At 35.6% G+C, this 13,486-nt stretch overlaps 1 protein-coding gene across 1 annotated transcript in view; it reads right to left on the bottom strand.

Annotated features, from left to right (window-relative positions):
* LOC103768069 (potassium voltage-gated channel subfamily H member 8-like) overlaps window positions 1–11,894 on the bottom strand; it is a gene marked incomplete at its 5' end in the record, with an annotated part of 34,395 nt that extends 22,501 nt beyond the window's left edge. The window contains one exon of the mRNA XM_008935199.1: window positions 11,680–11,894. Coding sequence (XP_008933447.1) covers window positions 11,680–11,894 — 215 coding nt within the window. The remainder of the gene's footprint in view (window positions 1–11,679) is intronic.
* Window positions 11,895–13,486: the final 1,592 nt, after the last annotated feature.

The raw sequence follows: 13,486 nt of genomic DNA, 5'->3' as shown, positions 1-13,486 counted from the left end.
CCCCCCTCGGCCCCCCCCCCCCCATGCACATCCTGAAGGTGTATCTTGAAAACAGAGGCAAAGAAATCATTATATGGATGTCTCCTAAGTGTCCTGGTAGTATTTCCCACAGTACTGCTTGGCTGGGCTTTCAGCTCCATGACCATTTGGCAGCACTGTCCCCTGACTGCAGGACCTCTCTGATGCCCAGCAACATAGCAGCCAGAGCCATGCATCCATCCTCCTCTACTCTCAGTGCTACCCTTGCTGGTCACTGCAGCAGGGAGAAGCTGGCTGCAGAGGAAATGGGGTCAGTAGCAGCACTTTGTTGCCTTGTGACCTTAGCAAGAGAAAGGTAAAGGGAATTTTGAAGGCAGGTTGCTTTTTGCAGGGAGGGGAAGGAGTGTCTTCAGGAGGCAGGGTAGCAGAAAAGAAGGATAGGTATGAACAGGGACCATGTGATGTGAGAAACTACTCATCAGACTTTTTCCATTTCCCCAGATTGACACCTTTAACTCATCTGGGGACAATTTCAGTCTGGATAAAACTGATGGTTTTAGATAAACTCTGGACCTATAAACTATCCTTTCCATAGCACAAAACCTACAGTAAAGAGTGTTTTAATTGCTGCTGGATTAATACAATGCAGCCATATTTATTGCTTGTAACTTTAAACACCACACCTTGTACACGTGGAAAAAGGGCTTGGAATTTATGGCTTGGTAGTTGAAAGTTATTAAAGAAAGGGTAATTCATCTGTGACCAGAGAGAATTCTCAAGAGTTTTGCTTTTAAATTTCCACCAGCAACTCTGCTGTCTCTCTCCCTGCAAAAATATCATTCTCAAAGAGAAAAGGAAAGATGAACAAGAATATGAACAAAGCTAGTCAAAGGGTGGTAAATTTAAAGACCTCACCATGCACATAGCTTTATCTCTGTAAAAATGTAATACCAGAGTAAATAATTATGAGGTGCTGTCCCAGTTTCTGATCAGCTAAAATCTTTTATTTAGGGTAAAACACTGGTGTAGCCTTCTATAAAATACTTTATTTTCTTATGCAAAAAAAAGACGGTGCAAAGTAGCTCACATGCTAGTCAAAGCACAAGAAATACAACTCAAAGTATAAGAGCTGCTGAAAGAAAAAAAACCCTGGTATTTCCCCTGCCATGTATTGGGAAAAAAAAAACCAAAACTGTGATGCAAGCATGAGTTATGCGAAATGCTGTCAAAGAGTTTAATTCAAGTTTTAATTTCAGCCCTGGTGTCTCTTTATGTCTTGTGAAACCAGTTATTAAATTTAATTTCACAAGCAGACTCACATTGAATTCTTCCATGTATGTCATCTCAAATCTATGATCTTGTAATCGTTTAATATGTTAATATATGGAGTTTAAACATTTAATAATCTTTATCATTGTTTATTAAAAGCACAAAAAGTATGTTTCTTGGTCTGAAAACACTAATGGTTTGCTGTCAAAAGTCAGTGATCTAAAGATTTTTCCAGGGTCAAGAGACAGTAGACTTTAACAGAAGAATCTCCACCAGGAATGGCGGCTAAATCAGGCAATCAGCTGTACAATAATTAAAGAGGAATTCCAAAGATAAAACCCTAAAAAAAGAAATATAGAGTTGCATCTAAATTTGTCATTAATACATTAACTGTCCGGATAAGTAACTTTGCATTTTGGGGCTCAAAATGTTACCAGCTTATACTGGCCTAACTGCTGTTGCTTTCATGAGAAGTAGGAACAAAAACAGAAACATAATTTTACTGGTTTGCTTGTAATTCTTGGGTCCTAAAATATATGAATAAGTCTTTGCATCTGAGGTTTCAAAAGGATAAAATATACTTTCAGGAAAGGATTTGAATTCAAACTAAAATATTAATGTTCTTAGTCAGCATTTGCGAACAGGAAAAACCCATTTAGAAGCATTGGCAGTGTCACGGAAGAACCCAAGAACACATGCCATATGTTCTATTCTTTGCAAATTTACTGTATGGTAATGGAAAAGATACAAGTACATGATGAGGGATTATTCCACTGCAGAAAAGCTTAACGACTCATGTGTTCAGGACTCAGTTTTCTATAATCAGGAAATTTTCATTGAAATGTCACAAAACCTTTAAATTACAAAGGACTCAATCACAAATGTTTCTCAGGTTAGATATAACTGTTTTATACTACATTTACTGAGCAATTTATGCCTTCTTTTTCTTTTTCTTTTTGTAATTTTTTTTTTTTAACACTTTCTATACTCCATTGACTTATTCCTATGTTTTCTCAGGTTTGTCCTTATCTCTTTTCCTTGCTTAATAGACAGAAAAAGAAAATGTGTTTTGTCGAAATAGATGCTTTCAGCATTCTCTGATCAATTCTACTTACAGTATAGAAGATATTGAATTAGCAGCAAAAGTTGAACAGCAGATCTGTCACCAGTGTGTTATCCTAGGTGACCAATAACTGTGAGTTGCTGTGAGCTCTGCAATCTCCTGCGTGAAATCGTTATCCTACATAATTCCTGCTTTTTGAATAAATTATTGTAGCCTGGGAAGTTAGGCCAAGTGTTCAACAACTGGCTGGCTATGGTTAGATTTGGATAAATTTTTTTTCAAATGAATACTTTCTTGGATTCAAACTTCTCACATGAGGTTTGATATTTGGTATGAAAGTTTACTTTCCAGATATTTCTTTAAAGCTTGGATGTCAATTTCACTCCATGCACTAGCAAAAGCTCTTAATTATGCTTGGATTGTTTCATTAACAATATGGGATCTATTGTATTTTGTGTTAAAAAGGTGTCACAGAAACAAAAAGAAACCTTTCGGTTATTTGCTCCAAATCAAGAATCGAATAAATGGTAAATGTGCATGGTATAATTTGTCATTTTTCCATCTATAATCTTACCTCCCTCTCCCCCACCCAAAAACAGGAGAAGAAAATAGAGTCCCAGACTGCTCTGAACATACATCTTTCATAGCAAACCTGTGCCAATAAGAATTTAAAAAACATTAAGGAAGAGACTGACAATAAGGTCAGAAGACAAAAGGAGAAATTGTTAAAACAGACAATAGACGTGGCACTGACTGTACATTGCTCTGGCAGGCTGTATTTTTGGAAAAGCTTGCAGATTACTGCAGATGAAGATGTAGTGCAGAAAACTTCTTAGTATTCCTACAGTTTTATCACAGTCATGTAAAGATGTACTTAATATTAATAGAAATTAGAAAGAATGCTAACAAATGTCAAAGCAATAAAACTTATATGCTTAACTTATGTAATGCTAACATTTCACACAGACTCATAAATATTTGCAGGACTAGACCTGTGGATTGATAGCCAATTAGACTCCTCAACTCGAGTCTGTAGATACTGTGGAAGAGTTGCTTTTAAGTTTGTGTTGTTAGCTTTATCCTTAAATGAAACGTCATATTACCTTTTATATAAATATATTTATCTATATATTTATATTTATCTAACTTCAGAAGGGCTCTTGAAAAGCAAAGAGGAAAACAAATATTCTCCCAATGAATTTTATTTCCTGCTAATTGCCTGCTTCCAAGAAACCTCATTGTTGCCCCGCTGTTTTGCTCACGGTCAAAGGCAAATTGGTTGGATAAGTGTTCATAAGAAGTGACTCACTGAAGACAGCAACATATTTGTGGGAAATTTTTAGGCAAGTCCAGCTTTGTCTGGCTTTCAGGGTAAACTTTACAAAGAAGGGGGCAGGGACAGGCATAATCTCTTTCCGAATTTATTTTTTTTTCTCAGAAACATTTCTTCTACATAATGAGTATTTTGCTTTTTGGATAGCAATTAGATAAACCCGTAGTCAATTCTCCCAAAAGAAAAAAGTACAACTTGAGCACACATTTGGCCTCTAGACATATGCAGAGTTAAAACTTCGAGGAAGACAGCAGATGTACAGTAACTGTGAAAGTGATTCACATGAGTTCACCTCAGGGCAGGATGCCATGTCCTGGCATGTGAAGATATCAGTAGAAGCGTAAGTCTATAAGATTGTTAAGTAAGAGAGCCATCACAGTTTCATTCCCTTGAGATGCAATTTGTGCTTTCTATATATACATAATGCAGAGAAGTTGAATGTGCAGATTTTTGGAGCTCTTAGCAGCCTTGTTAATCAAGAAATTCTGCATAAGTTAGAAACTAAGACTACATGGACAACAAATAAGTGAATAAAATTGCTTCAGTTAAAAAAATTACCATGATATAAAAACAAATCAGTGTCAGAGAAATCCAATATCAGTTCTGTGGAAGGAATGAACACAGTGTGATTATCAATGGAGCTTGTCCCTGAACACTTACTGTGTATGGAGTACCATACTCTGTATGCATTTTATATGGTGTATGCATATATTTGTTACCACAGTCATGTTGTTATTTATCACAGCACTGAAACAGTGCTCTGTATGTCTTAGGAACTGCATTTTCAGTGCCATTCTAGTTACACTTACGTAGGCAGGTTCTGTAGCTCTGCTTTTACTGAGTGAAGTTATAGATGACTAAAAAGAAAAATGTGCTAATATATTTGTTTTTACAAGAGAAAAATCTTAGTCTGCGTCTATACATTTTTTTTTTCATTTTTATATGTTTTAACATCTTTGAACAGAGGGATTGGTCTAAATGATCTCCAGAGGTCCTTTCAAAATTCAGTTCGTCTACTATTCTATCATGTCTAAAAGAAGTTGCACTAAACATGATACCAGTTAAAAAAAATTGAGAACACTTACTATTATCTATGTAGAATGCTACTAGATACACAAGCTGCACTAATATAGACAGTTTGCTCAAAGAATACATCATATATAATTTCACACTTCAGTATGTATCCTGTGGTTATAAGGTCTCTGCAAATGATAGCAGTCTGTGCCTTCAGAGTTAGTGTTCTTATAGAAGAAATTGTGGTAAATCATTTCCTTCATGAATTATTCTTACTTTACACAGAATAATAAAAGGATAGGTTATTGTAACAATGCTTCTAAATTTAAGGCCACTGTCTGGTTGTTGCTATATCAATGCAAAATAAAAGCAAACACGAAAAAAAATTCCACCCTCTAAATTCAGACTATTTTAAGGTTAAGATAAAATTACTATTTTTATTTTCTGTGTTGTTTTTTTTTTTTTTTTCCCCCAATGTAGAAACCGAGATAGAATATTAAGATTGCAAAAATTACATTATCATTTTTCCTAAGGCACAGTGAAGCATACTGGGAAAAGTTATCGTCTAGCATTGCTGTGTAGTTAAAACAGAAATGTAGTTAGATTCCAGGGCAATACTTTCTGAAAGCCAGGAGCTTTTCCTGGCTAAAATTTTGTCTGACACAGTGTTTTGTGACCTCTGCATACCACAGTCTACATCAATAAGCTGCTTTTCTAGCCTGGATTTTTTTTGAACTTGTAACCCTCTGGTTAAGCTTTATAATCTGATGCAGAATGTAATAATCCCAGGAAGTGAAATGAAAGAGAATGGAGTGTGCTCAGAATAACTCAAAAGTTAAAATGAGAAGTAACATTTTGGCACTTATTTAAACATTTTAATTCTAGTTACAATTAAAATTGTTCTGTATTTGTCAAGAAATTGCTACAGTCCAACTGTGAAAATCCTAATTACACACATGCATTTAATAGTTTTGTTATAAATAGTGTATAACTAATAACCATAATTCCTGTCTTCCATTCACAAAAGTGTGACCATTGGAGTAGGAATTTTGGGATGGGTCACATATATATAACATATTCCCAGACAAGACTGAACGCGTTATTTTCTCCCCCTCTCTTTTGGCCTCTTCCACATTTTGTGGGCTTCATCCTTAGAACAAATAATCTATTCGCTTTAGGTGTAAAACAGCAAAGACTTGTAAAAACACAAGAATTAATTTTAAAAATGTAAAATTGAAAAATTTACATAATTACATCAATAAAGTGTGGTGGGATGAATCTTCTAACTGAAAAGTGATCACAGAACAGAAGAATAAACTATTAGAGAGACAAAACCAGACAGTGGCTGTGTGTAGTTAATTTTAAAAATATTAGAATGACTGAAGGCTGCAGGAATGAAACAGGAGCCTAGCAGCAAAGTTTTGTTTTTTTTTTTTTTTTCAGGTAAAGATAATAGGAAAGCAAATTAAAAGGCCACTAAGCCTGCAAGCAAAAAGACATACCAGTCTCTCCTTCTTGAATTACTTATTTCCTTATTGCATTATTTCTCAGTGGTGTACCATATTGAAGGACATATTAGAAACGCGATAGTGAGGTGATTATCTTGAGGGCTACTGGGTAAACTGGTGGCTCAGAGGCACCACACATCATGCTCACCAATGACTGCAAGTAAACAAGCTTTAGGAATTATCAGAAAACAAAAAAGAGCCAAATCTGGCTTGCACTATAGCTCCAGGTCAGCCCTTCTCCTGAGTGAAGCAGATAATTGTCAGGTTCAGGGGGTGGAAGAAAGACTGACTGTAACACTAAACAGAAAGAAGGATATCAGACCAGAATCAATTGTCTGAAACAGCACACACCTTAAACAGTTAAAGATCCACCAAAAAATGCTTAGTGTTAGGAATACAGGTAGGAGAGATGTGAAAAGTCTTCCAGAGAGCTAGATGGCAAAGCTCATTCCCAAACTGCTTCTCATTTATTTAAAATCAGAAACTAAGTGTAAAACAAGTGAAGGAACTGCTCTGGTTTTTTTTGGCTGCGGTCATGCCCGTCTACAGCTACACAATCTTGCTACTTGTTCCATAGAAATACAGAAATTGAGCTGTGTAAGTGACATCATAGAGTGTTGCCTTGTTCAGCAGTTCAGCAGTAGGATAATTTATTTTGGGAATATGGAGAAGGTGAGATAGAGAGGGAATAAAGAAAAAGAAAATTCCAGAAGGTCCCAGGAGCGTGAATGAAAGTTCTGAGTAGCTTGTAAAATATGAGAGAGCCCTGAGCAATATTTTACAGCAGCACTGGTTGCAGAGTGGTCCGTCTACAGAGGCGAGTAAGAAACCTACCCCAGTCAGCACACAACTTGCTGCCAAGGGCCCATGAACTAAAGGGAAAAAAGATACTAAACAGGAATATGTTTGTGGGGTTTTGGTTTGGATGTTTTTTTGGCTTGTATTGGTCTTTGGTTGTTTTTTTTGAGAATAATTATGCAGATAAAGAATTAGACTTCTGTTACTTTTGGTGCTTCATTAAGTTCTATATACCACCTGTTGTAATAAATCTTGTACAGAAACACAAAAATTGCCAATTGACTGGTCTCTTGTTTTGCAGAATTTATACCTGCTCTGTCACAGACTATAAACATCAGTGAGTTACAGCAGCAGTAATAGCACATGATCCTCTGCCAGAAAAGCTGTTTGCAAAGGTGGGTGCTTAACCGCATTTAAGTTTGTTTTAAAATGATAAGTTTTCCTAAAAATTACGCAACCCCACTCTAAATGTCAAAGTAGGGCTTTTTAACCCTTCTAAGATAAACCACTTCTTTCTACACAGTTGCTAGGAAATGTGGCAAAACCCTCTCCTCTATTCAAAAGGTGGTTAGAAGTATTTGGGAAATCTTCTACTGAAATTATTTATTACAAAAAAAATATTTTGCATCCTGTGATTATCTTGCTGTGTACAGTATGAACTATGACTTAGGCTGGGGTGGAGGAAGTATGACTTAAGTGTAATAGTGTAGGAAGAGACGGTTTGGAAATTTTTTCAATGGATTGCTTTTTATGAATACGTATTATGAATACCCAAGAAATCGGAGGTTTTTGGCTCTCAAGTTAAATACATGGATAAGCAACTATATGTCTGAATTTTCTATCAGGTTTTCTTATCTTAGAATCATAGAATCATTAAGGTTGGAGAAGACCTCCAAGATCATCACATCCAACCATCAACAACATCTTTCATCAACAACACCATCTACATCAACTACATCATCTACAACAACAAACAACATAACTCTTGCCAAATTAAAAGCAACTATTTTAAGTAAAACATGCTTATTTTTTCCTTAATATCTATAGAATTCAATTAGGATAACTTTGATTTGCTTCTTTAAAGAAAAAGTCATACTATTTTCCATTTCTGTATTCATAATAGATAATAAATTTTTTTACAAATATATTACTATATTAGAAAGCAGTACTCCTAAATTCAACAGACCTGTAGTACAATATCTAGAAGAAGAAGAAGAAAGAGGTGAGAAGAATGTCAAATACATAAGCTGCTAGCTGAAAATTCCAGAGTCTAGGCAGACTTTCAGCTGAATTTTGTGCTTGCGTTCAAAAGGATTTTGCTGTCCTTTCTGCCCACAGGAGCAATACCACCGGTTGGTACAAAGAAAGATAGAAGTCTAGATGTAAACCAATTAAAAAGAAATAAGGTAGAATGATAATATTTTACCTATATGCTCTTAAAATACTTGCTTAATACAGGAATGAAGCAGAAAAAATCTCTATATTTTAGATCAGAATTTGTAGATTTTTTTTTTTCCCAAGCTGTGCCCTCTGTTATGTGTTCCAGAGCCTGGAGCTGTTTTCACCTTTACAAACAACTGGTTTGACCAGTTATCAGATTTCCCAGTAGGAAAAGAGGAAGCATCCCTTGTAATTTGTTCGGTATTGCAAATAACAACCTGAGCTTTATTATATAAGAAAAAAATCCACAACTCAGTCATTAAAATTTAATAAATTGTAAACACTAGCCTCTCCAAAGGACAAGAATTAAGCCCCATTTTGTCAGACAATACCTTTCTCAGAGGGGGGAAAAAAAAAAATCTTTGTTTTTATTGCTTCTTGGATTGCCTAAGATTCATTTATCTATTTATTTATTTTATTATCAAGAAGCGTAGTTAAGCTGCAGTAAGACTCAATGTTCCCAACTGGAAGAAGAATTTACCACTTTTCTTGTGCAATCTTTGCCATTATGCTTTGTTTACACTGCAGATGCACTGAAGGAAGCAGCCCTTCCCTATGCTTCAGAGGCTGAGGTTCAGAGGCAGTAGCTTCTCCTCCTTTGAGGGAAGAGAAGCTCTTGTAAGAAGCAGAAATTACTTTTAAGGCTACAAGAGGAAAAGTAGGTTCTTATTAATTATGAGTGCTGTCTACAAACTCAGATTTTTGAATCTTCAGCAATATAATCTTTTTTATTTTTTTGAAAATGACAAATGTTGATAGTGCCTGCATGGGTCTTATCTTCCTTTGGGACTTCATTACGGCTTGAAGGATGGCATAGGTGTCAAGGAAACCTCTTGTATCAGTCTGGCTGTAACAAGCCAGGTGTGGGGGTTTTTTTTGTTTTGTTTTGGGTTTTTTTTTTTTTTTTTTTTTTTTTAATGAATAATGATGTCTATGCTGCAGACACTTTTGCACGGACACAAGGAATAATCAGAAACAATAAACTGTTTGTGCAAATCAGATTGTGTAAATAGTTACCCATTCTGAGTTTCTCATAGGGTAATTCAGATCTATGAACATCTGCTACTGCCTTCTAAATATATAAAATAGCACGTTCTCCATGGCTGGTGGATAGCAAAATAATTTCCAGCTTCTTTCATATAATTGTACTACATGCTGAAAGAACCTTAAGAGTTCTTCACATCATCGAGTCAGGTATCTGACTCTCTCACTGCCTGCTAAATATGCAGCCTTTTATTATATAGTGAAAAATGATATAGGTGGGATGGGGCAGGTGTCAAAATCTGTGTCATGTAGCACACTATGTCATTACTATAATGTCATGGCCAGAGACCTAGAAAAATTGGCTAGAACACTTGAATGGGTCAATTGCTTTAATGTTACAACAACCAAACAAATTAACTTTTTCTAATTGTCCTTAAATAATTTAGTACATTTACAAAAACAATTATGACTTTCTTGAGCAAAATGCAGCAAGTAAAGCGAAGGGCAGAATATATATAATCAACATAAAGCCTTTTGTTCTAATTCACATCTCACTGTGAGGGGAATATATAATAGCACTGCCAGTGTGATTGCATACACATTAATGCTTATAATCATACAGAAATCACTTAACAACTGATGATTTTAAAGCTATTATAATGAATTGTTGAAATTTTAGCTCCCTGTTTTTCACTTTCTGTTTCTCTATCTGTTACTCATTAGAGACTTAAATAATTATATGACTACCAGCTTAAGCTGTACTGAAGATCCCTTGAGCTTTTCTTCCAAGATTGCTTAAACACTTTCAAATTTTCTATAACCAGGCAGCTACACTTTCTACTTGTTACTGGGAAACCTGGTCACACTCTTAGACTTGGAGATGAACCAATAAAACACATTTAAAGAGTTCTCCTTTCTCTGTGGGTAGAGTAGTTACAGATTCTAGTGATAAGTATCCAACTTTGACACTCCACGATCAGGAAACTCCTACTGACTTCTGGCCCTTTTTGGTCCATTTACTTTTAATTCAGTTCAGATCTCTTATTCAATTTTGTGTGCAATGAACAGTTCAAACAGCACAAGGAAGGGACTAATGCATCACCAGGACTGCATCTTTCTGCAGCCTCATCTTTTTAACGCTGGCATAAAGTGTTAGGAAAACCACAACCTAAAGCAGTTTTGGTGGACTGTGACTGAAAATGCAATAATATTTTAGGTCAGGACTGAAAGGCAACTGGCAAATCATAGTGGGGAAATTCTTACTATTTCATACTGAAGTTCACCTAACTCTAAATACTGTTACTGATCTATTTTCAGAAGTGTTAAATGCACATTCATTTGCAAATTTGCAGCCATTTAAAACACCCTAGAAAAAAGAGAGTGAGATGCTGATTTATTCAAATGTATCGAGCTGCTCTTTAACTGTGGAAATCTGCATGCAGCTGAGATGGTGATCCCCAGAAACGTCATCATACAGAAAAGCATGAAACAATACATTGTGGAGGTTCATCAAGGTCCATGACAAAACTGGAGAGTAGCATGTAATCAGCTTCAAACCCTATCTTTACATGGAGTTATACTGCTTTTCAGATTAAGCATTCCTCCGTAAGGAAAATGTGTTGGTTATGCAAACTAATCTTCAGGCTCTCAGAACAGATGCTGTCTCAGATGCTGTCTTCAGTAACAGAAACTTTGAGGATAGTTTAAGTGACAAACAAAAGAGATGTCCTGATTATTTGACCCTCTGCAAGTTTGCATTTATTTATTTACACCTTTCTATGACAATTGTTTGTAGAGCACTGCTGTAGAAACATTTGTGCCAATGGAAAAACACTTTAGTTGCAGTGTGATGAAAAACAACTGTTTCTCACTTTGAATGTCTGACAATGTTCTTAACTAGGAAGTGATAATCGGTGATCTATGAAATGAATGTTCACTAGGCTGGCACACAAGCTTCTAGAAAAGGTACACCTTGGACACATGCTTCACATAGCTATGAATTATTTTTAAAGATTAAAAAAATGACAAAATATTAAAGACTAGTGTTCTTTCATAGAAGATGTTTTCTATGGAAAATGAGAAGCAGAGAATATGTTCACTGTTTATGATGTGATCAACTGATAAACGATTCATGTAGGTAATGGCTGAATTATCAAACAAACAGTATGAGTGGTCTTTTTATTGTAACCTGTGTATTATTTCTGTACTGTGGCAAAATTATTAGAACTGGATAAAGTATGAGAAACATCTTAAAGGTAACATTAACTGCAGAGACCTTTGAAGATACTTACATCACTTTCATGGCCTTCTCTTAGATTGTATGTGAGATCATGCTGTATGTCTTCCACAAACTTGTGAGCATACTCTGGGTAAAGGTCAAGCACTTCGAAGAGACCTTTGAGGATAATGCATTGGAGATCACAGTATGTTAGGGCTTTCACATCTGCATTTGTTTTAATAACTTGATCCCTAATAGATAGGTTTGCACCAATTAAATCTCCTTTACCTAAAAGAAAATAAGAAAATAATTATCTTCAAAGTACAAATTCTTGACTTATTTTTAAATCTTATTTTTTTAACATAATTGCCAGATCTTAAATCCCACTTTTACCATTGCGTTACTTGATTAAACATCTAAGGGATCCTTGACCAAAATATGGGTTTTTTCAATTTTTTTTTTTTTTTGCAGGTGCAATCTTATATGCAATTAATTGGAGGCATAAAATTGGACTGATTTAAGGGAGCAATCAAGTAAATTCTTATAAAATTAAGTTTTACACTAGTAATTAATAACAGGTCCGATTTTGTTTTACAAAAAATGAACATTATTTTTCCAGTTTGTTTTTATTGTTGTTGTTATTACAGACAAATGTTAAGGTAGCATTTTAACAATGACATGATGAAATGTAGATCATCCATTCAAATGATCCTTTTACTTAGAAAGTGAATTGCAAAACATTTGCTATCTATAATTGCGGCTGCAGAGCTGCACTTCATGATGTATATTAGTTGCATAGGCTGTTAATAACTGTGTAGCTCAATGGCATTTTTGTCAAGAAAAAACAAAGTCTTAAGCTACTATTTTTTCATTTATGGGCAAGACTGCCTTAGAATACTACATGTATTAAATGCCACAACTGACCATATACTGAAGAGCACAAAAATTTTATAATGAAAAGCTTTCATAAAAATCTGATCTGAGATCTAAAGTCCATGGAGCAGTCCTTGAACCAGACATCTTCCCCCAAAGGTAACACAGATGGTTTTTGTGAAAGACCTGGACCATGCAAGTTTATGGGCAACATGAAACTGAGCAGTTGATATGGTGAAGGGCAAAGTTGCTGTGTATGGGCACCTCAATGAAAGTAAAAAGGGCTGACAGGAACCCCATGATATTCAACAGAAACAAATGCCAACTCCTGTACCTGGGGTGGAAAATCTCCCTGCAACAGTATGGGCTGGGAACCTATTAGCTGGAAAGCAGTTTCTGGGAAAAGCCCTGGAGGTTTTTGTGGACAACATGTTGTACATGAGCCAACAACGTGCCCTTGCAGCAAAGAAGTCCAAGAACCAACATACTGAGCAAAAGTTGTAACAAAAGAAACTGTGATTAGAAATCAGGAAATGAAAGTCACTGTAAAGTTAGTCAACCAATGGGACAGACTGCCCAGAGGGGTTGTGGAATTGCCATTCTTGGAAATGTTCAAAATTTGCCTGGATATGGCCCTGAGGAAGATGTGTTAAATGGGCCCTGCTTTAAGCAAGTTTGGATTGGGTGGCTTACAAAGGTCCCTTCCAATCTTACAGTTTTCTGTGATTAGTAAGTAATAAGTGAAGACTGTAAAATATGAAAATCCACCCAGCATGTGATTCCAACTAGATATTACAGAAGAAATGGTGAACTTGAAGAGTAAGTTAAACTAAGAAGCCAACCATGCCTGAAGCTTCTTAAATAAGATAATTTTATATGTTCAAATATTGTCATTTTTTCTATTCATGTGGGGCTTGAACAACTTTCTCAAAAGAGCTTACCATAAACCCAGTGCATGGGAAGATTTTCTTTTGTGCTAGGAATGTGCATACACTCAAGCTACTTTG

This window comes from Merops nubicus, unplaced genomic scaffold, assembly GCF_000691845.1.
Source record: "Merops nubicus isolate BGI_N331 unplaced genomic scaffold, ASM69184v1 scaffold1072, whole genome shotgun sequence".
Classification (NCBI taxonomy): domain Eukaryota; kingdom Metazoa; phylum Chordata; class Aves; order Coraciiformes; family Meropidae; genus Merops; species Merops nubicus.
The sequence above is the reverse complement of the archived record's forward strand: the minus strand, read 5'-3'. Positions and strand labels throughout refer to the sequence as shown.